Source organism: Pyricularia pennisetigena, chromosome 2 (assembly GCF_004337985.1).
Source record: "Pyricularia pennisetigena strain Br36 chromosome 2, whole genome shotgun sequence".
Classification (NCBI taxonomy): Eukaryota; Fungi; Ascomycota; class Sordariomycetes; order Magnaporthales; family Pyriculariaceae; genus Pyricularia; species Pyricularia pennisetigena.
This window is the reverse complement of record NC_043741.1, coordinates 6,375,822-6,402,429: the sequence shown is the minus strand read 5'-3', so window position 1 is coordinate 6,402,429 and position 26,608 is coordinate 6,375,822. Positions and strand designations below refer to the sequence as shown.

At 51.5% G+C, this 26,608-nt stretch overlaps 10 protein-coding genes across 10 annotated transcripts; 6 read left to right on the top strand and 4 right to left on the bottom strand.

Annotated features, from left to right (window-relative positions):
• Positions 1–809: 809 nt before the first annotated feature.
• PpBr36_01798 (uncharacterized protein) lies at positions 810–2,696 on the top strand (the record flags this gene model as incomplete). Its single annotated transcript, XM_029888982.1, has 3 exons — positions 810–910; positions 1,027–1,635; positions 1,703–2,696. The coding sequence occupies 3 exons, from the start codon at positions 810–812 to the stop codon at positions 2,694–2,696; spliced, it is 1,704 nt and encodes a 567-aa protein (XP_029751714.1).
• A 1,137-nt stretch (positions 2,697–3,833) lies between these two features.
• Positions 3,834–5,421, bottom strand: PpBr36_01797 (uncharacterized protein; the record flags this gene model as incomplete). Its single annotated transcript, XM_029888981.1, has 4 exons — positions 3,834–3,897; positions 3,970–4,955; positions 5,056–5,181; positions 5,311–5,421. The coding sequence occupies 4 exons, from the start codon at positions 5,419–5,421 to the stop codon at positions 3,834–3,836; spliced, it is 1,287 nt and encodes a 428-aa protein (XP_029751723.1).
• Positions 5,422–7,157: 1,736 nt separating this feature from the next.
• On the top strand, positions 7,158–9,040 carry PpBr36_01796 (uncharacterized protein; the record flags this gene model as incomplete). The annotated part of the gene is made up of 3 exons (XM_029888980.1): positions 7,158–8,441; positions 8,534–8,613; positions 8,680–9,040. The coding sequence occupies 3 exons, from the start codon at positions 7,158–7,160 to the stop codon at positions 9,038–9,040; spliced, it is 1,725 nt and encodes a 574-aa protein (XP_029751140.1).
• Positions 9,041–9,477: 437 nt separating this feature from the next.
• Positions 9,478–10,453, bottom strand: PpBr36_01794 (uncharacterized protein; the record flags this gene model as incomplete). The annotated part of the gene is made up of 5 exons (XM_029888978.1): positions 9,478–9,609; positions 9,677–9,952; positions 10,025–10,297; positions 10,331–10,349; positions 10,371–10,453. The coding sequence occupies 5 exons, from the start codon at positions 10,451–10,453 to the stop codon at positions 9,478–9,480; spliced, it is 783 nt and encodes a 260-aa protein (XP_029751722.1).
• PpBr36_01795 (uncharacterized protein) lies at positions 9,905–10,141 on the top strand (the record flags this gene model as incomplete). The annotated part of the gene is made up of 2 exons (XM_029888979.1): positions 9,905–9,954; positions 9,991–10,141. The coding sequence occupies 2 exons, from the start codon at positions 9,905–9,907 to the stop codon at positions 10,139–10,141; spliced, it is 201 nt and encodes a 66-aa protein (XP_029751721.1).
• A 901-nt stretch (positions 10,454–11,354) lies between the features above and the next one.
• PpBr36_01793 (uncharacterized protein) lies at positions 11,355–11,940 on the top strand (the record flags this gene model as incomplete). Its single annotated transcript, XM_029888977.1, has 2 exons — positions 11,355–11,601; positions 11,624–11,940. Coding segments are annotated over 2 exons (564 nt in total), but the record flags the coding sequence as incomplete, so codon positions are not given.
• A 73-nt stretch (positions 11,941–12,013) lies between these two features.
• On the top strand, positions 12,014–13,393 carry PpBr36_01792 (uncharacterized protein; the record flags this gene model as incomplete). Its single annotated transcript, XM_029888976.1, has 2 exons — positions 12,014–12,106; positions 12,305–13,393. 2 exons carry the CDS (start codon positions 12,014–12,016, stop codon positions 13,391–13,393), a joined length of 1,182 nt encoding a protein of 393 aa, XP_029751720.1.
• Positions 13,394–15,417: 2,024 nt separating this feature from the next.
• On the top strand, positions 15,418–17,967 carry PpBr36_01791 (uncharacterized protein; the record flags this gene model as incomplete). The annotated part of the gene is made up of 7 exons (XM_029888975.1): positions 15,418–15,856; positions 15,961–16,191; positions 16,297–16,404; positions 16,473–16,563; positions 16,630–17,000; positions 17,091–17,356; positions 17,485–17,967. 7 exons carry the CDS (start codon positions 15,418–15,420, stop codon positions 17,965–17,967), a joined length of 1,989 nt encoding a protein of 662 aa, XP_029751717.1.
• A 294-nt stretch (positions 17,968–18,261) lies between these two features.
• On the bottom strand, positions 18,262–20,543 carry PpBr36_01790 (uncharacterized protein; the record flags this gene model as incomplete). Its single annotated transcript, XM_029888974.1, has 5 exons — positions 18,262–18,594; positions 18,708–19,239; positions 19,316–19,567; positions 19,662–20,261; positions 20,347–20,543. The coding sequence occupies 5 exons, from the start codon at positions 20,541–20,543 to the stop codon at positions 18,262–18,264; spliced, it is 1,914 nt and encodes a 637-aa protein (XP_029751718.1).
• Positions 20,544–22,680: 2,137 nt separating this feature from the next.
• Positions 22,681–26,260, bottom strand: PpBr36_01789 (uncharacterized protein; the record flags this gene model as incomplete). Its single annotated transcript, XM_029888973.1, has 2 exons — positions 22,681–25,520; positions 25,582–26,260. 2 exons carry the CDS (start codon positions 26,258–26,260, stop codon positions 22,681–22,683), a joined length of 3,519 nt encoding a protein of 1,172 aa, XP_029750609.1.
• Positions 26,261–26,608: the final 348 nt, after the last annotated feature.

Below are 26,608 nucleotides of genomic sequence, written 5' to 3'. Positions count from 1 at the left end.
CATGGGTTTTCACATAGATTTGCACAAGATAGGCATCATCAAGTCCAGATAAAATTATATTTGCACTCTTGAAAACACATTCGTTCTATAACTTATGCAAAGCCAGTATTTCGCCCTAGTTTTTGCCCTTCATTACCGTCTCAGACTGTACAATTACAGTGATCCCAAAAGGTGTACTTTTCAGCTCCAGTCGAAGATAACCTGGTTAACCCCAAGAGTAGGGGCAATTGCGAGAATTTTTTAATACCCACTCAATGTGCATGCCACCACCTTCAGATACGTTCCCGGCTTGCCGGAACTTTGTTAGTTTGCCCTGCACACAGGTGATACGGCAATACGAAGACACAGAGATGAATGTGTTGATGTTGTTATCTAAAAATGAATTAGGAAACCCCGCCTTGCATCATAGGTAGAATTGCCTGCCCCACAGGATTGGGATTTGGGAGTGAAGAACGTAAAACGTATTGCATGCACATACTTCATACGCGTTACGCGCGTAAAGGAGAGTCTAATCAAGGTACCCCTTCGACCGCGGCTCTTGTCATCACCAACAACGAAATGATAAAAAGGTCTGATCTTGCCGCATCTTCGCCCGATTGCAATTCGTTCAAGCGCAAGTTCTTATTACCCCAAAGACCTGATTAGAGGCATTATAAACACGAAGCTAAGCATACAGTCAACACGCCACCAGTCGCCCCCTCCTACTTGCCCTTTGCTTGTCTTGATCGAGGACCCACCACTGTCGGCGCAAGCTGCTCAAGGGGACACCAAGATACACATACTTTCGCCATACACTCCTCACAATCGTGATGCCCGGAACGTCCAGGATACCGCAGAGCCTGAGAGATGGCCTTATCAGTGTCAAAAGAAACAGACCAACCAGCGTCGTACAGCTTCTGAGCATTGACCTGTGAGTTTCGAGCCCCTGCACCATTAATCTGTGTTTGCTTCAGGGCCTCGGCCTAGGTCGTATAAGTCGCAGTATCCAAATGATAGTCACTGACCTTGAGACATTGATTTTGGCAGGCTCCGAAACATAGTCTTCACGCTCTTTGTGCTACGATGGACGCGGCGCGCCTTTTGGAAACTTCGGGGTCGTGGGCTCCTGGGCTGGCTTGCCGAGCTATACGCTGCGGTGCGGGTCACGGCGTACGGGTGGCTACTTCGCGCCCCCGGCGTGCGCAACAAGGTGCGATCACAGGTTGATACAGCTCTGTCTAAGCTTAGCAAGAAGACGCTGCCGCCGCCCGAGGCCCCGCGCTACTTGCAAATTCCCAAACAGGGTTGGGCTCATGAGACGGTGCGCGCAGAGCTCGAGTCGCTCGCCAACATGGACCACACGCGTTGGGAGGATGGTTACGTCTCGGGTGCCGTCTACCACGGCGAGGACGAGCTCATGAGTCTGCAAACGGAGGCGTACGGCAAATTCACTGTTGCCAACCCCATCCACCCCGATGTCTTCCCCGGCGTGCGGAAGATGGAGGCTGAGGTGGTGGCCATGGTCCTATCCCTCTTCAATGCCCCCGTGGGTGCTGCGGGTGTCTCGACGTCTGGTGGTACCGAGAGTATCCTGATGGCGGTGTTGAGTGCCCGCCAAAAGGCCTACAATGAAAGGGGTGTCACCGAGCCTGAGATGTAAGTTTTGCCCGTCTGGTTGTCTAATAAGAGAAAGCAGCACTGACAACACCATCTCTTTCCACAGAATTCTTCCCGAGACAAGCCATACCGCTTTCCGGAAGGCTGCCGAATACTACAAGATCAAGGTCAACTTCGTTGCTTGCCCAGCTCCCGACTACCAAGTCGATGTTTCTCGGGTGCGCCGGCTGATCAATGCCAACACCATTATGCTTGTTGGCTCAGCACCCAACTTCCCTCATGGCATCATTGACGACATCTCAGGCCTTTCCAAGCTTGCAGTCCGCTACAAGATTCCTCTCCACGTCGACTGCTGTCTAGGTTCATTCTTGGTTCCTTTCCTTGAGCGGGCCGGCTTCGAGACCCGGCCTTTCGACTTCCGGTTGAAGGGCGTTACCTCCATCAGCGTCGACACTCACAAGTATGGCTTCGCCCCCAAGGGCAACAGCACTGTGCTCTACCGGACCGCTGAACTTCGCAAGTATCAGTACTTTGTGTGCCCCGACTGGAGCGGCGGTGTCTACGCCTCCCCCGGAATTGCTGGCTCTCGACCCGGTGCCTTGATCGCGGGCTGCTGGGCCAGCATGATGGCCGTGGGTGAGGCCGGATACCTAGCCGCTTGCGTCGAGATCGTCGGCGCCGCCAAGAAGCTTGTGGACCACATCAACGCGTCACCCAGCCTGGCCGCCGAGCTCGAGATCATCGGCAAGCCCCTCTCCTCGGTCGTTGCCTTCCGCGCACGCAACCTCAACATCTACGACATTGCCGATGCCATGGGCGAGAAAGGCTGGCACCTCAACTCCTTGCAGAACCCGCCAGCCATGCACGTGGCCTTCACTCTACCCACTGCTAAGGTCTGGGAGCGCCTGGCCTCGGACCTCGAGGCCTGCGTCGAGGGCGAGCGCGAGAAGGAGCGTGCTAGGATCGCCGAGGGCAAGGGCGCCAAGGGCGCGGCAGTCGGCGACTCGGCTGCTTTGTATGGCGTCGCCGGCAGCTTGCCCAACAAGAGCGTCGTCGTTGAGCTGGCCAATGGCTTCCTTGACCTGCTTTACAAGACTTGATGATCGATTTTCTTATCCTTTTAGACTTTTCTCCTTTGTCGTTGTTTATCGCTATTTTTCCTTGTGTCTTTTGTCTTTTCATGGTTTTCTACTATTGCCATGCATCTCTTTTATGGGATCTGTCTTGATGAGCGCGCACATGGTGAAGTCTTTTGCATATTTGAGGCGTTGTCTTTGGGAGGCTGCTTTTTTTTTATTTATATATAAATGTTTATACTATCCTATTTTCCTCGTGTCATCCTTAATTCTGTCGTATAGTTTTATAGCAAAATAGTCAGAATGACGAATAGTATGTCAATCGCAATGTCAATTCCGGAACTTTGTACCGTAGTATTCCCAACCATGGATTCCTGTTCGAGTAGAAACTGCAGGGTAGTCTAGCTCATATGCTAAAGACCAATCCTACCCATTAACCTAAAGAGGGGAGTATCCAGTATACGACACAGGAACACTGTGTAAGTATGTACCCATTCAATATATATACATTTCTACTGACAGCAAAGCTGAGTAAGATACAAGACCTGCCTCTTGTGGGGTCGACCCTTTGAATGTAGCAACTCGGCCTATACCATCATAATAGTTGGATAGATGTCCGTCCACCCAAAAAAACCGAAACCCTTTTTTTTGCTCATTGGTTTGAAAACACCTTCCAAGCGCCGTATCCCATGCTATTGACAAACCCCATCGTAGTGAGGCTAAAAAAAAAAAAAAAGAAAAAAAAAGGATGGACAAGGGGACAAAAGGGTCAGATAAGGAAAAACCAAAGGGGAAAAGAAAAAAAGGAGGAAGAAAATGAAAATGAAGAACTGGTGAGAGTTCACCGCATATCGCTTCCCCATGAGCAGTGGGGTCTCATCCCTGGTGCTGCCTTACACAACTGGTTCTCTTCCAAGTCATCGGCAAAAACCCCCACGCCGCACCTACCATATCTCTAGACAACCAACCAACTTACAACTCACTTTCTTTCCCTGCGTATGATCCAATGTGGGATCCTCTAGAGGTGCGGTTGACCAGACTTTCAACGTCACCGACCTGCTTCCGTTCCACGACTTCCATGCTCTTGAGTCGTTTTTGTACTTTATATTTCAGTCCCAGCGTCAATCCTTGGGATGGTCGATCCCTCATGACTGCGAGTTCCTATTGCAGGGGCTCAGAGGAACTTGACAGCCTGTTGAGGTGAAGGTAGACATCGGTGCCGTATCTATTTGGAGGTTGCAGGAATTAGTGTCATCGTTCGTTGCAGAGCAGGACAACATACGGCGGCATTACTTACCCTTCCATAGAGATGAGCTTCAGGTCACCGCCGAAGTACCTAGCGTACAGCCTTGAGATCGGCAGACCGTATCCAAACCCAGCCATCGGTGCTTTGAAATCGCTCTTGTCGAAGTCCGGGTCCAGATTAGGCGTGCTATCGACGGTGGTGTACATATATGTCCAGACGAGCGGTATGGCGCTCCTGGGGATGCCACCGCCTTCATCGGTGATCTTGATCGTAATGTCCTCCTTGCCCTCGGCGACGATGACTTTGGTAACGGGGAACTCCTGCTTGTCCTGGCCGTGCGTCTCGACAACGGCACGCAGCGAGTTTTTGAGGGTCTCGAACAGCATATGCGACAGGTGGCCCGGCACGTACATGAAGTTGATATTTGGGTTGCAGACGAGCTGGATCTTGGGTGCCTCGAACAAGCCGTAGTGGTCCTCGCAGACGAAGCGGGCATTTTCGATAGCCTCCTGCGCCAGGTCGCGAACGTTGGTCTTTGTGCATATGATGCCGACGTAGGTTGGATCGCGATAGTGCGACTGATCCGTGAGGGCAATGTGTTGGCCAATGAGCATGCGGATGCCGATACGAGACATGTAGAATCGGTCAAGGAAGGATTGCATGTTGTTGTCGATCTGCATGCGCTGTCTCTGCCGCTTGTATTCGAGGATACCCTGCGCCATAGTCGTCACAACGCCGTCGTGCCGCCTCTTGATCTTGTTAAGAGTCTGAGAGAATTTTTGATTGTACAGCTGCAGCTCTGGCGGCCAGTCTCCGTGATCGTCCACCATAGCAAAATATCTCCTGGCGGCATGCTGCTTCTTGCTCCATCCGTTGCCGTTCTGTAATGACACCGCCTGGGAGGCATACTGGCCTTCTGTTACGCTTGGGTTCGGGGTTGCTTCAGACAGTAGCTGTTGGGTTTTACTCCTTCCAGGTTTCAATAATCTTTCCTTCACAGACTTGTCGAGTTCTGGCCTTGGCAATTGTGTGATTTCCTGTCAGGTAGGATATTGGTGATGTTAGTCATGGCCGAATCGGTCGGGACCAAATGAGTGTTTTGCCTATGCAAAGGGCCCAGGATCGATCTATACGCACCTCAAACGACTGCGCGTACCAGTCCAGCACCTTCTTTACTGAAGGCATCTCGTTCAGGCCATCTGGTAAGGTATCTAACTCGTGCACGCGATGCGCCAGGCGTATTGGGAGCTCCTCGGCAAGGAACTGAGAGGCCCGAAACAAGGTACCTACAGGACCAAGGCAAGCCGGCCAAGTTAGCACAAGACTTCAAGAAAAAAGATACTGGCAGTAAAATAAAGTCAATTGACGGCTGGGGCTCTGGTACTTGCCTACAGACGGCTTCTCGCCGAACTGAACCATCTGGCGCAAGCTCACGCCGGTCGCTGGGAACTTGGCATAATGCCTGATGGTGTCCATCAACCTTTCCGTCTTCTTCCACGACATCTTGAACGCAGGCGAATCGCTCGTCCAGGGGCAGGCGCCCAGTTGTGACGGTTCCCGGCCTGGGCGAGACGATTGATTATGTAGTGTAGGCCGACAAAATTAGATGACCTGGTCTGCGGTGATGGCAATGAAATACTGTTGCGCAAAACAATGGGCGAGCCTAGGTTTTCTTTTCACAAAACTCCAGAAAAAAAAAGACCCCGAAATGTGCTTCAGCACCTTGTGACTCAAATTGCTGGTTAGCGGCGGCTGAGGTCGATGGCCTAGAATAGCAGTTAGGTGGGATGGGATGTGCCGAGGCCGAGGCTAGGTACTCCGTGAGGAAATGGATTTGATGCTTGCAAATTCGCGGAGACACGGCGTGTGCACGAGCTAATGACGCAACGGTAGCTCGGGCGAGTGGGAGACGATGAGCTTGACCCCAGTTACCACTTTCTCTTCGTTGTGCTTTTTTTTTTTTTTTTTTTTTTTCTTAACTCGTGGCCATAAACAGGTACCTAGCACAGATTGAATTGAGATGACTTTGACAGCAGACAGGAATAAAGACACGGTACGCTTTAACCTGATCAATCTAGAATCTAAACAGCGAGTTTGTTGCTATAGTGTAGCTACCCCTCGACCACTGTCGGCCCAGCTCGGCTCCAAAGTAATAGCTGCTCGGAGCTTGCGGAATTGAGAAACACATTGGAGGGGAACATCATTGACACAAAAAAATGTTTCCTACTGGCACGCCACTCGTGCCAGACATGCATGGTACGTTGGTTGATATTTCAATGCGCAGATAGGGCTATGTGTAATTCGTTATTAACCTGCCTTAGCTCCCGTATCGAATAACATAGGCCCGCTCTGTAGGTTTTTCTTTTCATCCCAGCCGAATCTCTAACATCCCACAAACCGACGACGGCGAGTCGTACCAAGTTATCAGGTAGGAAAATCCTAGGTTAAGAAACCAAGTACGTTTGCACATTGTCATACCCCAACTTGCCAACCTGGTAATACCGTAGCAAGCGTTTTTATGCTGGATTATCGATTGACATCCCCTGTCTCATCTTGTCGCTAAAAAGCATGTGCCAAACCGGGCTGCTCTTAGCTCATGGTTGCTCCTTGTTGCTCCTTGAAGCTGAAGTAGGTTTGTAATTGTGTGTGTGAGAGAGAGAGGAACACAGTACCGAGTCACACGCTTATTGAGATGAAATGAAAGAGAAAAACTCCGATTCGCTTTGTTACCACGCTGAGGCTTTGGACTAGTTATGGCACAGTACGACACGTATGCAGTTCTTTGTGCGGAGTAAACTCAGACGGTGGGGGTTCTGTTCAGTACAGCAATCACCAAAAGCCATTTTCTGGTTCGACAACTCACTCGCATCTCATTTTTTTGGGCTCTGATCAACCCAACTTGCACGGTAATTACTTCCTTTCATCGGTCAAAAGTTCGGGATCGCGGCCCATAACGGTCGACCATATATAGAGCTGTGTGGAGAACGGTTCTATTTTATTGCATGAACCGTCCTTATTAGGCTCTGGGTCTGCGAACAGGGAGAGTGACGCCGAAACACTCCTGTGCTCCACAGACTAACGTCCCCTTCGGGGTTCCGTACCCATGCACTGTTCTCACCGCAACTACCCCTAGAACATATTTGACCAGTCGTGCGGCAAAACATCCATCACATGGCTCTCCGCTTATTAGCAGTTCCTGTTACTTATCTACCGGTACTTTGGAGGAGGAGGGCAGCAGCATGTCGGGAAACTCATGGTTGAGGTCACGCGATTGCGACGGTTTAAAGCTAAACTTCCACAGCGACCTTACACCAACCCCAAGCCCTTCTGAAAGGAAAGCTCCCCGCCATGACGTTAAAGCGGGTCTCAGGCATTCCGTCCCGAGACATCATTCTTCTGAAGCCTTTCAACGGCAGCGAAGTGCGACGGTTGGGACAAAGCGAACCGTATCATTCTCGCCGCGAACCTCATCCAATCTTCTCGAGGCAAACCACTCGCCGTCGCCGTCTCCATCGCCAAAGGACCATGGAAACAGCAATTACATTCTCAAACGCGCTCACAGCCCGCCGGCGTCCTCGATGAATTTTCTGGGCATCAAATCACAAAAGTCGCCTCCGCGACGCTACTTTTCTCCTCCGTTGCTTTCTCCGGGCGCCACCGAAACTCAGTTTGGCATCCTCAGCCCAAACTTCAGGCCAGCGAGCGTTAGTAGCATCGCTAGCCTCAACCTGAGCTCCCTGGACGACGAGCACGGAATTGAGTACCCAGCGGAGCCCGACGCACCGGGGCCGTTGGACCAGGAAGGTCCGGACGATGTCAGCCCTACCTTTGACCTTTCCACCATCAGGGCGGCCTCGGATCTTCTAGATGTTTCCAAGGTGGCGCCAGGCTACAAAGGCGTCGTTGCAGATTCGACATGGCGTGTGCTGCACTACCTAATCACCGGCGCTGGCGACAATCTTGATGTCACCGACTTGCAGGCTATTCACGAAAACATTCTCGCTATTCACGAGATAGTCGGCAAAAAGTGTCCACCGAGCTGGCCCCGGAGGCCTTTGAAGCACACTTTGGGCCTTTATCCCTCAATGACTTCTTGGAAACCAATGCGGGAGGCCTTCACTGATTCCGAGATGGATGATGACGCGCATGCCAAGGGCGAGCAAAGTGACGATGGCACTGAGGCTAGCGTCCTTAACCGTGCCGAAATATCGCGAATCGCAGAGGCCGCCTCTGGCTTGGAGGAATATGTCGAAAGTCATACACCATCCCGAACACCGAGCAAAGTTTCGAGCCCCAAGCTCGACGCCTACGATCAGCTTCAGAGTCTCAAGGAAGCAGTAAATTCAGCTTCGGACTCTCTGGCCACGCCGAAACCGCGTACTCCAGCGGCAGTGCCATCTCCAGATCCACCTCGCCAGCCTCCTGACGATGTAGCAGCACTCGTCGTGGCCGAAGCTGAGAAACTTTGTGTACAGCTGGAATCCATGGCAAAGTCCTTGTACGCTCGTCGACAAGAGTTAGATGTAAGCATTTTCTAGGCTGTGGTTCTCTCACTCTTGAACCTCACCATTCGACTTAGCTGAGCGCCTCACTGACAATATCTTTGCTACTACAGCATATATATGAATCTTTTGTCGAGGGGCAAGAAAGGAATGCTGACAGAATGGCTGGGCTACAACAACATGTGGACGAACTGTAAGAATTTCTCTAGCGACTCCTACGGTAACCTCGCTAACTTGACCCGACTTTGCCAACGCACAGCGAGGAAGATGTTCGCGAGAACGAGTCTGAGCTCACCCACCTCCGCCTTCAGCTCAGGGCAATCGAGCTTCAAATCCCGGAGCGCAGCGGTGAAGACCGAGATCCCGAGCTCACAGAAAGTATAGACAATTGGAAGGCCGAGTTTGAAACGGTCAAGAGCCGGTGGCGTGAGCGTAGGAGCCGGAACAGCAGCTTTCGAACCACCGACGACTCTAGTATGACGAGCACGGCCATGACGACCATGACAATCAACTCCTCCCCGATCCGCATCACGCGCGGATCTTCCATGACCTCATCGTTTCGACTCAGCCGCGGGTCTTCGCTGAGTTCACCAATGGGAGTCAGACGGTGTGGGGAATAGTTGAAGGAATGATATTGCTTTTTTTTTTTTTTTTTTTTTTTTTGCAGACATTGTTTGATAGTCTTTGTGCCTCTTCTTTTCTGTCATGACTTTGATGATACCCAAGACCGTATGAGGCTGGCTGATATGCCTTTATCTATGTATGTACAATCGTTTGCTTGGGTTTATTATGGACGGTTACGGTGCATATGATGAGGTAGAGGCCTATTGGATAGTCAGGGTAGAGCAATGGCAATATGCTTGCCCCTGTCAATTTCTCACAACTCTTTCTTGGTTGAGTTCAGTTGAGAAATCTCGTTTCTTAGCGTCTATCTAATCATCTCGCTACGGGTCAACTGCAAAACTCAACGAGAAAATCAATGAGAACAAAGGATTCCATGAGAACAAGGCGCAACAGCAGCTCCTAGCAGGCAAAAAAGCTGGACTCGAACCCTCGCTCAGCAATAGTCAATAGAACCGTCGCTGTCGTAGGCCTCCTCCGGGATCAGAGGTGGAGGCCTGGCAGGGGCACGACCATCTCGGACCTCCTGAAGGTAAGTAGGAACCATCCATTCCGTCTTGCGTTGAGTCTGCGATGCTGTTAGATCACACCGACCAGAGAGTTTTCTCTTTGGTTATCAATATAGGTAAACGTACCGGGCGGGCCCAGGGTCCCATGCTATAAGAGGAAGCACGAGACGCAGTAGTAGTAGCAAAACTCGTGTCGCTGGTCATTGAGGCAGTTGAGCTCATGGTCTCAAATGTCAACGCTCTCTGGTTGCCGTCATCGATTTGAAGCGCCCTGTTTCTGGGGGCTTCACGAGAGAGCAGGTCCCGACAGGCCTCTTCCTGAGTCTGATTGACGTCTACGGTAGCGAGAACAGTATGGCCGGGCTCTTGGCTGAGGCCCCAGGCGACGCAATCAAGGCACTCCTGTAGGAAGAAAGAAATGAGTATACTGTTCTGATCAGGTGTGTCGCGGGAAAGCTGCAATCTCGTCCATACCTGGCTTCCACCGGCAGAGCGCTGATTCTTCGAGAAGCAAGTGACGGCAAGAACACGACCGCATGGGCCGGTGCAGCGCAGCTCTGCGGCGGCGAGACTGGTGTGCTTGGAGCATGAAATCTTGGTTTCGCCAAAGCCCCCATGCCACTTTTGAAGCTGAGACTTGGAAAAGTCTCCTCGCGGTGCCCAGTGGGAGCCATTGGTGCAGAATACCCTGTGACATTTTCGGTATTGGTTAACAGAGATGGGTGAGTAGAGAGACGTATGCAATAGCTAGAGGATCTATCTATTGTACGAGGAAGGCACGGTGAAAGCAGGTGGCAGGCTGAACGAGATGTGAACTTACTAATTCTTGCGGCCTGGCGGTGGCTGCTGGGTACTAGTCGTGGATGCGGCACTCGTCACAGAAGAGTAGCTTTTTCTCGTCATGGTGGCTTGCAATGGCAGCGTTTCTCAGGGCAGAGTGAGAGTGTCGCTCGCCTTCAGGTCTTGGTCTGAGCGGGTAAGAATGTCTCAGAAATATCTCAGTCTGTAGATGTAGGCGAGTTGTGAAGTCGAACCAGTTGAAGAGCTGGGGAAAAAACAGGCGATGGATAAGCGCAAGATGAATGGGTAGGAGAAATTACAACAGGAAAGGAGTGCGGGTGATACCTTCCTTGACCTCAGAGGTACAATGCCGGTAAGACTTGACTCTTGGGAAATAATGAATTTGCATCTACAGTAGATGGATGCCTAAAATCTTACATTGGCACCTTTGATGCGAACCATCTAGTCTGGCCTTTGCTACACATATCAGGCAGTATGATTGCGATGCTTTTTGAGTTTGTATACCTTCCAATGACATTGCAAAACGGTTACATGTGGTTTCGCCAATAAACACCATTCCACCCTACAACTCAGCTGCGGCCCCCGAATCCGCCGATCTAGGTGCCCATCTTAGCTGCATACACACCATTGCCCGGACCTGAACTGCTCGCCGGTCGCCACTGGCAAGGCTGCCTGTACTACACGTTCCCGGAGGCTAAAATTACGGGCGTAAAGCACACGAATGAGGTTAATGGGATATACCACCCCTCTGCTGTTGTGTACATATGAGAAGACTGATCATGGTCATGACTGCAATGAGCTGCTTCAGCCGGGCCTGGCCAGTCCATAAAAACGACTGTCAAATCCATGCCTCTTTCCTGCTCGCCTAATCGTCCCGTTTGATCATCCTGCTCCGTCTAGTTCTTCGTCCTCAATACCCAACCTTTCAACAAAAATGTGCACAATGGGGACCGGAACAATGGCAGCTCATACAGGGGAAGAGCCTTAGGTCTTCTGCTAAAGACATGGAAGCTCTTCTGATGAGAAAAACCTCAGTGCTGAAGTTGACCCAGAATCAGCCGAAATAACAACACCTCCACTGACAGCGCTCAACTCAACTCCACCTCGCCCACCTAAAGTGCTCGCCGCAGAATCTGATGAGAGATTCGCAGATCGGTATGATATTACGGTTATTTCAGCAGGCCAACTACGAGAGATAATGAGGCAGGAAAGCAAGTGCTCGATTCTCTATCAACTCCCTCAAAACAGAGGTACATTCTGACGCGTCCACAGTCGCAAACGTCCTCAAATCTTTGCTCCCAGAAACCGCATATGGAAGTGATGCAGCCACTTCATCCTCCCCTCAATTACCTCTGACAAGTAGATCTAGTGCGGTGGAAACATTCCTGAAAGCACATGACCAGTTTGGCCATCGGTCACTGAGCGGCGTTAACAATGGGCAAGGGCCGACTCAGGCAGTTACCCCTTTGGAGCCAAGCTTGGTTGATGAGAGATGGGGTGTCCTCTTTGACAAAACAGGAAGCCATACAAAGCGGGCAGATGAGCTGCTCCGAAGTATTGCAGATCATATTGTGAGGCATCACGACTAGCTTCAGATAAACATATAATGTAGACGTCCTGGTAGCTGGCTAGGCTAACAGTCCTTGATGCAGATACTCGAATATGAACCACAGCAAAGTATCGTTATTACACCAGAGAAACTGTGCCGTTTTTATGGCCAGCATCGCCTTCCACGAGAAATCTTTCCCTTTCCAAGTGAGTAAAGAATGCTTGAGCAAAGCGATAGACTGCTATGCCACTTGTGTTCAGTTCTCATAGGACTTCTAGAAATTTTCGATGCAAACATCACGACGAGCTTTGTCCATGATAGAGTTGCTGATCTTGATGACGAGTGAGTTATCCTTTGTTGAGCTAGCATGCAAAGAAACTGACAAGTGTTACTCATTACCACAGTCTCGGTTGCCAGTATCACCTCACTCAAAAGGATGCCAGGTCACGACCATCTGTCCCTGCACTTATGTCAAGGGCTTTGCTCGATGGCTACTTGCCAACCTGCAAGCATACCCTAACGAGGAGTTTCAAAGACTTTCTGATGTGGTCTTGGCCATTCCAGTCAACATCACCAACATGCACGACGGAAAGCTGGAGAGGATGCCATGTAAGATATCTAGGCATGCGCTGCCAAGATATCCGGATAACAACGCACGGAAGCTTCTTGACGAGGCATTAGACGACTTTACCGAGGAGACCATATCAGCTTCGCCATTAACGCCAGCACACTTAGGACTGTCACCCACCACGCCATCGTTCCCGGGCAGAAGTGTACGTAGCCCTGAGCCTTCGCCACACGATAGCGTGCTGAGATACACGTCCAAGTCTATGCATATAGGCCAGGAAATATTAGAATCGCCAGCTTCCAGTCCGACAGAGTATCCTGCATCTTCGTACTTGACACGCCAGTCTCAAGCAGATGAGCCAAGGGGTACATGTCACCACTCATTACCTGCAGGGACTGCTTCTGAAGCGCAGCTCCCTCCACTGCCAGTGGGAAACACGATACAGCGAAGCCCGGATTCCCGGCGACATAGCCATTCAGCTATTACCGTAACTCGAGGGAAGCCTCTTCTGAATGGATCAGACCAGGCACCGCAACTAAGAGATACGCGCAGCTTTCTGTCCACACCCGGCACTTATGGTCTATTTTCGGTGGAATGTGTGCTGCCTACCTTGTCAGCAGCGCAGGTTGTGACTATTCGGGACATATTTCCTCGGCGTGAACGAGAAAAACAGTACTGCGACGCTTCGAAGCAGATGTCAAATCCACTCACACCTTTAGAAAGTGATTATGGCGACTCAACGCCTAGAGGGTCTGGCTCATACCGCAGAGCAGAAACGACCCAGAAGCGATATTGGGATTCGAGTCAAGAAGAACCCCCAGCAAATGCATCGTCTCTTCTGAGGCGTCCCAAGGCAGCGCTAGATGTGGAACACACAAGGGGTGGACCGACGTGGGATGAGTATCTCCGGAAAAGGGAGGCCTGACTTTTGCAGCATAGGCATTTTTTGAGTTCTATCTTCCAAGATATGCTATGTATGCTTTTCTACTTGCATATGTAATATGTTAGATTTTGAGACAGTTTACAAGCAGTCGGTCTTAGGCAGGATGCCGATCTTATATTGCAGTAGTTGCCAAATGGCCGTGTTCAATGTTATATTGTCCATCGTATACCCCTATCTACCCTCCAACCCGAACTCCTCGTACCCTCATCCTGAGCCTCCCATATATTTGTATTGCTTCACTCCTAGGAATAATTACAACTTGGGTCACGTTTGACTGGCCAGCACTAGCATTAACTACATGATTATAAAGACGGCCCTTTAGTTTTCAGCGTTTTTAATGTATGAAAAACAAGCCGTAATCAGCAGGTACATTCTGCACTTCTGCTGGCCACGTGCCGTGAAGATCAGTTGAACCGGAGGTTTTCTTTCCATGACACAGATTATTTGGCTCGACTTTGTTACTGGGCCGTCCCCCGCTTTCCTCTCATCTTCCTGAACCGCGGCCACGGCAGATGATGTCAGATCCCACTTTTCACTTTTCACTTTTCACCAGGTAGCAATATCTGGCGCCCCATGGGCACCGTTGACAGGGTTGCTGCGGGATTTGGGGAAATCGAGGCGCTCGCCAGCAATTGTGGGATATTGCTAGGGAACTAGACTAATTAGTGCTGATTAGATAGAAAAAGTATTATGCAAGTACCTGGAGGGATCTCGAGTTATCCACCAGTTCTCATCATAAATAAGCCCCGCTCGCTCACTTCCCCTCATTTCGGTACCTTAGGGCAGGCCGCCTGGTCATTTGTATTTGTGCTGGACGAGAAAAGACGGAATGTTTCCTTTGGGCGCGGATCCGAGAATTATGGCGTACCTATATTTTCGCAGTATGGAAAATACGGGGAAATTGCAACCAAGTATTTGTGCGGCGTTGATACTGGGTGGAGTAGGTCAAAATAGCGAGTGTCATACTGCATCCTCAGAGGATGGCAGAAATCTAGCCCCCACCGGGAATATCGCTGGGAATTGTGATGGTTTGAACAAGAAATGCAGAGGAAAAGCCAAGCTCTTGTGATTAATTAGCTAAGATTCCGTTGGGATCCACTTACCGGCCATGGCAAAAGCTTGAAGTTCGCCACAACTTTGTTCCCCAATATATGCTATCCGTCAAGTTAATTGCTTCTTTGGAAAGGCAGAGAAGAAAATAGCTCCCAAATAACCTTTAACAAGAGTCATGGTACGTCGTCATAATTTTTTTTCTTCAAAAAAAAAAAATATCTATGCTCAGCGCGCAACTCCAAACAAACAACAAACAGAATACCCTCTCACCTTACGCATTGTGAGCAGATAGAAACCGATTCGAGTAGACCAAGTTATATCGGACCACACCCGAACCTGGCCTCAACTGGCACCGAAGACACCCCGGTTCGCGCAGCAAATGACGTCAGGTTTCCCCACAGAAATATGGATGGCCGAAATGCGCCCAAACCTGGGCCTACTAAGGATCGGTACAACCGTTTACAACGTCCTACGTACTTTTCATAGAAGAAGACGGAAAAAAAAGAATGTATTATTTGTGGGTATATCGCCGTCATGATCCAGGGGGCGACCTAGGTCTGATCGGCAACGTCGGAGAACGCTTTCCTTCCCCATGTGATGCAGCTTAGCTGGGGCAGGTGTACCTTTCCCCAGACCAGGTAGGCCCCAAACCAACCCTGAGATTTTTTTCCTCACTACGTAGGATGGATATTGTGCTACGGAACCATGGAGCGGCTGTATAAACAGCATGTCTTGTCCAGACCACTAACTTTAGTCTCGGCCCGATTTGCGACTTTTGTTTTCCTACTCTGTACTTACTTTGTAGAGCTAGAAAAACCATGAGGTTTGGTTTTATCTGTGGAAATCAGCCACTTAGGAACTCTTAACGTTCATATCCTCTTCCATCTTGCGCCATATTTACAAACAGGGTAAAGCCTAAGCTGGTTGATTTATTTTTCTTCTTGTCAAAAAAGATGACTTTAAACGAAAAGGGAGGGAATCCACCCGAGCCCTCGGGCAGCACAACAACTCCCGGGGTGTTTATCGAGCATCGATCCGACACCTCGTTGCCTAGAGGCGCCAGCAACTCCGCGGCGGCCGACGCGCCCGAGGTCGCGCTGGGCGATGAAGACATCAAGCGCATGGAGGCCAACGCCAAACTCAACAATCCGCTCTCCGGCATGAGCCGTGAGGAGCTCATGGCCATGGGGGAGGAATTTGCTCTCAAGCACGGCCTGGACAGCGACGAGGACGTGCGGGCTTTTCGGCTCGGCGCAGTTATCGCCGGTGACGACTTGGAGGGGCGAGTCGATGGTGGCCTCTCGGAGCTGACGGATCGCGAGAGGGACTTCTTGCAGAAGGAAGTCACGCACAAGTGGGCGAACCCGGGAATGCTGTACTGGGTTGTGGCGAGTGAGTTTTTGTTTTGCATACATGGCGGTCTTATGCCTGCCTGACTTTTCAAATAGGTTGGGGATGATGAGATGGACTTTGGTTGACATTGAACCCTCCAACAGTCTGCTCCCTGTGCGCTGCCGTCCAGGGAATGGACGAGACGGTCGTGAACGGCGCACAGTCTTTCTACAAGACGCAATTTGGCATCGCCGGCACTGGCGGTCGTGACGCGTGGCTGCTGGGGCTGACCAACTCGGCGCCGTACCTCTGCTGTGCAATTCTTGGCTGCTGGCTAACAGCTCCCATGAACCGGGTATTCGGCAGGAAAGGGACAGTTTTTTGGTCCTGTGCCAGTATGTTGCTACTACTACCACTTGAGACTGCCGACCCGACTGCAAACCGGCCCATATTCCACCAACGTTTGTTCAGCTAACAAGATGCGCCTCGTCGCTATCAAGTCTCTGCGGCGGCCTGTTTTTGGCAGGCTTTCACCAACACCTGGTGGCATATGTTTATTGCTCGTTTTTTCCTGGGACTGGGCATAGGACCAAAGTCGGCAACTACTCGTCAGTCCCAACCTCGTCTCCGACTTTCATAGACCCTTAGCTATGTTCACGTCTCTAACATTTAACAGCCATTTTTGCCGCCGAGTGTGCGCCGCCGAAGCTCCGTGGCGCTCTTGTTATGCAGTGGCAGATGTGGACAGCGTTTGGAATCATGATAGGGTCAGTAAATCTTACCATCTTACGTACTGTCGGTGGCCAACTAAAGGGGGCTAACAAGTAGAACAGATACGTGGCCGACCTCGCCTTTTACTTTGTTCCCGACCACGGCGTCGAGCTCGGCCTGAATTGGCGCCTCATGATGGGAAGCGCCGGCATCCCCGCCGTCATCGTCTGCTGCCTGATCCCGCTGTGTACCGAGTCTCCCCGTTGGTACCTGACCAAGGGCCGACACGCCGATGCCTTTCGCGCCATCTGCACGCTCCGCCACGAAAAGGTCCAGGCGGCCCGCGACCTCTTCTATATGCACGTTCTGCTCGAGGCGGAGCGCGAGACCATGTCCATGGGCACGCGCAACCAGATCGCCGAGCTCTTTACGGTCCGCCGCAACCGCAACGCCATGGTCGCCTCCGAGATTGTCATGTTTATGCAGCAGTTCTGTGGAGGCAAGTTCTTTTTGCGCGGGCACACCCCCCTCCAGGACAAGACTCCAGCCGTTTTATTTTGCTGACGAAGCTGAAAAATTGTAGTCAACGTTATTGCCTACTACAGCAGTGAGGTGTTTCTCGGCGCCGGCCTGTCCGAGGTCAGCGCCCTGGCGGCCTCGCTAGGTTTCGGAGTCATCAATTGGCTGTTCGCCCTGCCGGCATTTTTCACCATCGACCGCTTCGGCCGTCGGAACCTGCTGCTAACTACATTTCCACTCATGTCGCTGTTTCTCTTCTTTACAGGATTCTCCTTTTGGATCCCAGAAGAGTCCAAAGCCCATGTGGCCTGTATTGCCCTTGGAATTTACGTAAGTTTCTCATTCTTTGCAAGCAAATCAAGTATCAAATCTCCATGTATGGAGTCCATGAAGACGCAAGAACACCTAGAACGCTGACGCTTGTTTTTTTTTTTTTTTTTTGTTTTCCTTTCCAACAGCTCTTCGGCATGGTCTACTCGCCTGGAGAGGGCCCCGTGCCCTTCACCTACTCGGCCGAGGCCTACCCGCTCTACATCCGGCCGCTGGGCATGTCGCTGGCCACGGCCACGACGTGGTTCTTCAACTTCATCCTGAGCGTCACGTGGCCAAGCATGCTGGCCGCCTTCCAGCCGCAGGGCGCCTTTGGGTGGTACGCCGGCTGGAACATTATCGGCTTTTTTGCCGTGCTCTTCTTCGTGCCCGAGACCAAGGAAAAGACGCTCGAGGAGCTAGACCAAGTCTTTGGCGTCCGCTCCACGGATCTCGTCCGCTACGGCCTCGACAGCGCAAAGTACTTTGTGTTTGGCCTCTTGCTCCGCGGCGACGTGGCCAAGCCCCGTCCGCCCCGAGCTGCCGTCGAGATCCGTGGCGGTGATGGACAGGCACGCTCTGGCGCGACGCCCGGGAGCAGTGAGAAGTTGGATGCTGCTACCCGGGCTTGAGTGGAAGGGGAGGGAGGGAGATTCTGGTTTTGGAATATTATAATGAGACTTTCTTTGGGGTGATAAACATGCCACTTTTGGGGGAGTTTTTGAGTTGTATAAAGAAGATCATAATCCTTTATCATCCTTTTCGTAACATGTGTATTAAATGTGTTGCGCTGGAATCGAAACAGTATGGCGACTATAACTGTCCCACCTACAGACGAAGAAGAAAAAAATCAAACCAAAAAAAAAAAAAAAAAAAAAAATCATCAAGTCTGCACACCAAAACTCCAAATGCAAACAACATGGTACTCAATGAAACTCGGCCTCGACCCTGCCATACCTCACACCCTCAACCTTGAGCTCAAAGCCCAGGCCCGCGCTGTCGACAATCATCTCGAGCGTAAAGTCGAGGTTGTCAAACTCGACCCCCCGCGTCGTCGTGAGCCGGGTGAACAAGCTCCGCGGAACCGCGTTCAGGTTCGTCGTCAGCGTGCACGTATGTATCAGGTCCCGCGTGTACGCAGCAGGCGGCTCGTCGGCGTCGCAGGCGATCAGATCGTCAGTCACGACCAGCGACTGGCCGGGCCTGAAGTTCCGCGTGTAGTGGAATGCTATGGGCGACATGGGCGATATTGCCTCTCCCTATATATACGCGCGCGAGGGCGATTACAAAAAAGTTAGTCAACGGTCACCCCGCCGCCATTCCTTAGGGCTTTCCAGAGCAAAATAAATGGATGGCTCGGCTCAAGACGTACCTTGGCAATATGCCACTGCATCCGGTCAGAAACCATCCACCGCTCCCACAACGGCGACCAGTATCTCTCCGTGACGGAGTGTTTCTCCTCGTCGTATACCGTGGCATATGACGTGCCGTAGTGATACCTCGCCTTGCGCGAGATGACCATGTTGCCCTCGAGACCCCTCAGCACGGCGCCACGCACGACGGCCGTCCAGGCGTACAGCGGCTGCATGACCTCGATGGAGGCGTGTTCCATGTATGGATCGGATGCGCTGGTGTGCGTCGGCCGCTCGCTATATGGTGGCGGCGCCGCGCTGGTAAAGTGCGACTTGAGTCGCCGGTAGAGATAATCGCTCTGACCAAATCCACCCACGAGGATGATTCCTGACACGATGCCCCCCTTGGCTCGAAGCCCCTCCACCTGGCCTTGGACCAGATCGCACACCTCCTTGACGACCGGTTCGAATATTTCCTTGATTTGCGTTGCCGTCATAACCATGAAGCCCGAGTCAATCTGAGCTTCTTCGTCATCGGGAAGACCGGGGAATCTAGCAAAGAAGGTCAGTGAGATGCGTCCTCACCGATGCAGCCTCAACACGTCAGGCTTTTTTTGGCATCACTTACGGCACGTTGATTTCCTGGTGCTCATCCTCGTTGAAGTTGCGCTTTACAAAGTCCTCAAAGTACCTCAGCGCCATTTGCCACGTCTTGTTCTTCTTGACCTTGATCTCATCGAACTTGCCAGCGCCAAGCCTGTTCTTAACGTGCTCTTCAAACCTGTAGTTCAGGAAAGCACTGCCACAGAGACCGCCGGTCCCGACGGCAGACTCTTCGACGCGGAGAGGTTTGAGGGATATTATTTTATACGCAATAAGACTAGTAGATTTTGTTTTTTTTACCATGGTTAGTATCAATCAATACACCCGCCATACTTTTTTATGTATGGACTTGTCACCCAGAGGAAGCTCACTCTACTGTGCCACCACCACCGTCGCACACTATAAAGTTATCGCCGACGTTAAGGTGGTTGGGCTGTATGGCCTTGAGCGTGTAGACGGCGGCGGCCTCGGGCTCGCTGATCATCTGGATCTGCGACCTGGAGCCCATGCCGGCCCTCTCGGCGGCCTGCAAGGTCGTGTTCTTGGCGGCGTCGGACCATACGGCCGGGCAGGTGAGGACAAAGTCGATCTTGGTCGAGGCCATGAAGGACTCCCCATAGCGGCGGGTCAAGGTGTCGAGCGTGTGCTTGTAGATCTGCGTGAGGTAGTCGCTGACGGCGTCTACAACCGTCTTGTTGTAGCGCCTGAGCTGGGCCGCCGTCTCCAGCGGGCTCACGTAGAAGGGCAGCTTCTGCGACCGGTCCAGGAACAGCTTGATGCAGCGCAACCTCGACTCCTCGGGGCGGAACTGAAGGCCCCATTTCACTTTTGGCGGCGTCCCCTCGGGTGAGTTGGCCGGTACTTCATATGAAATCTCGGTGGGGACCTTATCAGAGGTGATGCCGTTGCCGCCAGGCCATGACTTGATGATCTCCACATCGTCAGGGGTACCGGTATATACAGCGGCAACTCTAGAGCGTAGCATGAGTACATTGTCACCGAACACAGTAAAAAAAAAAAAAAAAGAGCTTTTTATTCTTTTACTTCCAGACTTACCCAGAAAAAGTAGTGCCAAAATCAACGCCGACTATAAGGCGATCGCCAATGGGAGCGAAATCTCGCAGCGGCTCTCTGAGGGGCCGGCCACTGATGGCCTCGGCAGATGGGGCGGCGTAAGAAGACGTGAAGGAGCGGGAGTCATTATTTTGTGACGAGGCAGAGGAGGACTGTCGGATGGGGATATTGTAGCTCATGGCTGCTTGGTTGCCCTAGGGTAAGCCCAGGGGCTTGCCTGCCTGCCTGCCTGCCTGCCTGCCTGCCTGGACTCCTGGAGTGCCCACCCCCCACGGTCTGAGAGATTATTATGACGTGAAGTCGGGTGAATATGTAAGTAGGCGTGAGTGTACGAATGAGAATGTGAGACGTGATCTTCTCGCCTGAACAATCTGATGTTGGGTTGTTGGCTGATGTGCTGAGCAACCCCAAAGGCTGAGCCGCAGAACCTCGAAGCCTTCAGGGGAAATAAAAAAGAGTTCCAGTTGATGATTCCCCTGTGGAATGTTTGCTCCAAGCAGCAGCGACCACCAATAAAGGGGGTGAGAATAGTATCGGACAAGCCCACCCAATACGAAGCCCGATGAATAGTGGCGCCACCCGAGGCACTGAAGAATGAGCGGCAATTATCGTGGAAATTCTTGCTTCGAAAAGCGTGCGCCAAGAGGTGTTCAGCGGCCGCGTCAAACAAACGCGGGGTCGTTGCTTGGTGTCGTTTTTTTTTTTTTTTTTTTTTTTTTTTTTTTTTTTTTTTTTGGCGAGGACCCGCGATTCCGACCTTTGTTCGCGTGACGGGAGCTCTCTTTTGCGGGCAACACAAAAAGCATATATCAATGGCAATTAGGGACGCGGGTAGTTATCTATCGTCTCTCTCTCTTGTCGCTTCTACCAGGCAACAAATCAATCGGCAGGAATCAGTCGAGTGTTTTTTTGTTTGGGGGCGTCTTGATGGGTGACGCAAGCTGACATTCAGGAACGGAAAAATAAATAAAAATAAAATAAAATAAAATAAAATAAAATAAAATAAAATAAAATAAAATAAAATGGGGTCGATCCTTTTCCTCTCAAGATTTTGTGCAAGGCAGCAGCTGCATCTTTCTCTTTTACATTTCCTTCCTGATTACCTTGTCTTACCAACTTGCCGGTGGACGAGGCGCAGCTTTAACCGTGGATGGGGCCATGTCAGCACTTTAATTTGTGATTTTTTTTTTCCCCCTTCTTCCACCAACTATGCATGCGTATCTCCTTTTTCTGCTTATGTTGTCTTACTGTGGGGACTGACTTGCATGGAGAGCCGCCCGCCAGATGCTCACTAGAACCAGAATAGCAGGTTCTTATGATTGTGCTTCGACGGACCCAAAAGAAGACGAAGCAACATGGAAGCCAGTTCTAGACACGCAGACAGAATTGACCTTACTGAAAGGAGTATTTGTGGGTAAATAGATAGGCAGTAAGTAAATAGAGAGTCAGTAGACAGGAAGGCAGGTATGGCATCCTTTCACTGAGCATATTCAAACATAAGCTGATGTGAAACGACTCGATTCCTGTGGGATGCAATCAATTGTCAATTCTTTCGGTCTATAAAGCAAATTTCCGCGCCCCCTACCAACGGGAGAGTAGAGTTGTTAAACAGCCAAGCAAAGAACAAAAGACACCGCTCCAAGAAAAAGAAAACAAGGCTATAAACCACCCTTTGTAATGCTTGCAATGCCTTCCCCCAATGCAAAATAAAGTACGCAACCCAGAACTAATCAATGTCGTGAGAATTAGCCGCGAAAAAGAAAAAAAAAATGCTTATCAGTCCGCCTTCCCAATGCCTTATGTGTCTTGAAAAAAGTGTCCTGTTTCATGTGAGATTCGTGATGGCAAAGAAAATTGATCAATAGGGCCCCCCTGTCCCCTCAAAATGCCGGGCCGACAGGAAAGAAGCCGTGGGTAACAGTTTACCTGCCCCATATTGAGCAACGGTTTATGTGTAGACTCTATCTTGAGTGTGTGAACAACTATACCAAGTACTAGCCCAAGATATCTTTTCCTTGTTTTTGAGCTGAGCAGTAGTCTTTGATGAAAGCTGATCAAATGCTCTGATCAAACGCCTGCGTACGACAACAAACGAAAGAGGTGCCTCTGTTACCAGCACACTCATCAGCTCGTCGTTAGCGCAGCTAGGTTAGGATGTTTGACGGTGAACAAATTTGGAACGACAAAAAAGGGTATCAAAATAGAGAAGAAAGTACGTGGTAACAAGAAAAAAAAAGAAAAAAAGGGGGTATAAGTCAGCTGCAGACTTCGAATTCGGTGGAACAAGGGGTTATTGCAACAAAGAAGCCCTTTTGTTCATTTGAACAGATCCTTGAGATCCATCAGACGCTGCCTTGCGGCCTCGCGCTTGTCCACTCCGGACGGTCCAGTCGTTTCCCCACGGTCCATAGATAAGTTGGCAAGCTTGATTTTCTTTTGCTGCAGAGCTACCATCTGCTCCTCGAAACTGTTCTCCATAATGTATCGAATGATCCGCACAGGTCGTTTCTGACCGAGACGATGCACGCGATCGACTGCCTGCGCCTCGGCAGCAGGATTGTACTGAGGTTCCATGACGTACACATGGTTTCCGGCCGTCAGATTAAGACCGAGGCCACCGGCCATGATGGATACGAGAATAACCTGCACAGATGGGTCGTCTCGGAATCGATCCATAGCTTGTGTGCGTGCAAGTCGCGACATCTTACCATCCAGCCGTGTGTGTGTGATGCCAGCCTTGTCAAGGGCCATCTCGATCAGATCGAGGTGAGAAGTCCACCCAGAGAAAACCACCGACTTGATGGGTGGCTCATCTGGCATGAGCTCGCTGTGCGCCTTGGCGCTGAGCAGGTCCTCGACCAAAGCGCGCGTTTTGGTGTGGGGACCACTATAGTCGTCAAGGCTTTTGACAGTATGCCCCTTGGCCTTCTCCTGATGAGAGACTTCATGCTCCGCATCGGCCCGGGTGCGGCGGATCTCATTGCAGATGAATTTGACCATTTGGTGGCAGTTTGGACACTCTCCAAGACTGTGGTTGTCTGACGAATGACCTACGCCACGCTCTTCATCACGGAACAAGTGAATGCACTTCAAGCAGTAAAGATGGAAGCATGGTGTCAAGTACCCCAGTAGGTCCTCCTGGCGCTCCGATTCCAAATCCGTCTCTTCGTTGTTGGATCCAAGTTTCCGCTGGCACACAACGCAGGCGTCGTTATTGGTCTCCTTCATCAGATCAAAGGTTCTGTATGCCTTAGAATCCGTCATCTGAGGCTTGTCCGAGTCGTCATCGCTGTCCAGATCGATCGCCGAGTCCTGCGTCATGCCCTCGACCGCTTTCAAATCGTCCTCACTGAGAAGGTCTTTCCCGTGGGCACAGATAAGTCGGAGCCGCAGGATGGACTGAAGGATGTGGATATACGTCTTGCCGCCAAGAATTCGTTCTCGAGTGCCAGTCAGCGCCTGGACGCGATCCTTGGCATTCCGAGCAAAGAGGTCGTAGAGACGCTGTTCTTCGGGAGAAAACGTAAGCTTGACCACGTTGTCAGTACGGGGTGGCAGATGAATACGGTCCTTGAGACGTCGCAAGGTGATGGAGTCGACCAAGACACGAAGTTTATCAATGATCTCTGGGTCAGCTAGCTTGAAAGGTGCCACAATATGCTGGTTGAACTTGTTGCGATCATCAAATGGTTTGAGACGTATAAAGGCCAGCAACGCTGCCAGATCATCCAGTCGATTTTGCACAGGTGTACCGGTGACGGCCCACCTGCGATTCGCCTGCAGGCGACAAATCGCTTTGAACTGTAGAGTCGCCTGCTCCCGAATCATGTGAGCCTCGTCAAGGACGACGCGGAACCATCCAATCTCCTCAAGGGGATACTGGTTGCCTCTGCGCTTGTGGCGAGCCGTCAGCTCGCTCGAGACAGAGCCATATGTTGTAATGACCAAGTCGTAGTTGGCGAGGACCGCCGGATCCTTGGTGCGATTTTGGCCATGGTAGATGTAATACGACAGCGTGTCGGGCTTGATATGTTGCTTGATTTGCTCCTCCCAGTTGGTCACAGTGCTGAGCGGGCATACTAACAAGGTAGCCTTCGAGTTACGCGTCAATTTTGTGAGGCCTAGAGGCTCCTGCGTCGGGATCTTGAACTTGTTCGGGTTTGGCTTCCGGCGGTCTTGAACAGGCTGCTGCGGATCCCGAGTTGCCCACTCAGCCGCCTGGTCCATGCTAGAGGATATCAAGGAGAGGATGGATAGCGTCTTCCCCAAGCCCATCATATCTGCAAGGATACCTCCGAGCGCGTGAGTAGGACGAGTAACCTCTGATTGCTGCGTGACAACATTATAGTACTCCAGGTGACCGCCGTGAACGTATCTCTCTTTCCAAAGTGCTGGCAGCTTGTTTGCGTCCGGATTCTCTCGAGCAGTCATGAAGGCAAGGCCCTGCTTCTGGTGAGGAAGCAACTCGGTCAATATGTTCGGACCCGGCTCCATGTATGGAAGTGAGTCAGAGTTCAAGTCGTCAAAGACCCCGTAAACATCGGCACGCACTTCCTCCACACTCCGCTGAGTGGGGGCCGGAGTGTACTGTGCGTACGCAGTCGAGGGCGCTGACCTCGTCGGCGCTGAAGCCGCTGCAGCCGGGCTGGGAAACTGGAGATGAGGGTTGTGAAGCTTGATACCGCGAGGGACGATTGAGGGATTGATCAATCGCAAGCCCCTCTCCCTGAGGATCCTGCCCACAGTACGCGCATATTTGCGCCGGCCAAACAAGGTTATCTCTATCTTGTATGCCTTTGAAGTAGCCTGGCCTGGGACTTCACCTGGCTGCTTCCGTCGGGACGGAATTCGACAGTCAGTCCGGAACTGCAGCACCGCCGAGTCAAGTAAAGGCACGAGACCCAAGGCGGTCTTTTGATCAAGGGAACCGAAAACCTGACGAGTATGATCGTAGACCATAACATTCGCCGTGGCCGTGTCGTTGGCCATTCGTCGCAGAACAGTCTTGATAGGGGGCCAGTAATCGTTCCCACCGAGAGCCACGCCATTAGGCCGGGGATGGGGTACGGTATGGCAGTTGACAACAGCAACCTCCAGCATTCCAAAGCAGACCTCGACCAAGCCAGGATCGGTAGAAGCAGCATCGCTCTCGTTCACTAAGACGAAGTTAGTGTATATTCCGGGCCAGCTTTCAAAGGATGAACGCAGGAGGCCTACCGTCTGTCAGATCAACCGTAGTTTGTGGCGAACGAGCCGGTGTAGAAGCACCTCCATCGCCGAGTTCCTGCCCTTTGATGTAGCTACCCAATATGCCACTGCCGCCGTGAATCGAAGTTCCATGTCCGTTTGTGTTTGCGACTTCAATCTTGCGCCTCTTTGTCTGGGGAACATCGGCCCGGCTCTCTACATTGTTGGCACGCTCTATCATCGCACCCATGCCGTTTCCGGCCGCTTGCGTGTCGCCATGGCGGCGTTGGTCTTCGGGCATGTCGTCGGAATCCGTGAGGTCGATGCTAATGCTGGGCGCGTTTGGGCTCGCAAACTGGAAGGCTTGGGGTGTGTTGTCATGGCTCGTCGTGGCTCTACCTGTGTGACCAGGCCTCGGGGTGGAGCCGGCAAGCTGCGGGGCCGCTTTCGGGTTGAGGAGCGCCTTGGGGTCCCAAGACATGACGGTCGTCGTGTTTTGAGGCGATGCCTGGGCGAACATGGGCCGGCCTTCCGGAGCAGAGTCAGAAGAAGAGATGTCAGTGTCGCTATTGGGGTAATTGCGGATTATGTCAGGAGTGATCGCAAGGGAGCGCTCGGCACTTTCCGAGCGCGCCCGTTTGCGGCGGCCAAGGTGAGAGGCCGGTGAGGACGAGGCGGGATTAGCAATTTCACTACCGTTTGGAGCCATACCAGCAACGACAGAGGTGCCCAAGTTGCCAAAGCACTTGTGCTAAGTATGCGGTTGGAGTAATGAGAGGGAGAGGTTAAAAGGTCACAGCGACAAACTTCACCCCCTTGAATAAAGAAAATATGGAAGAGACTGAAGCTGTCATCGAAGATGCGGCGCGGTTTGCGTCCAGGCAGCGGCGGCGGGGTTCTGTAAAAGGGTACTCCGTTTTTTGAACGAGATCTGAGATAAAGGTCAGACCATGCGAGGTTGTAAGTTTTGTTGCGCCGAGCGAGGCACCTCTGCGGGGTTATGTTGAGATTTTGTGTCGGCTTTTGAAGCACTGAGGACGGAGCGCAGGCTTGAGGT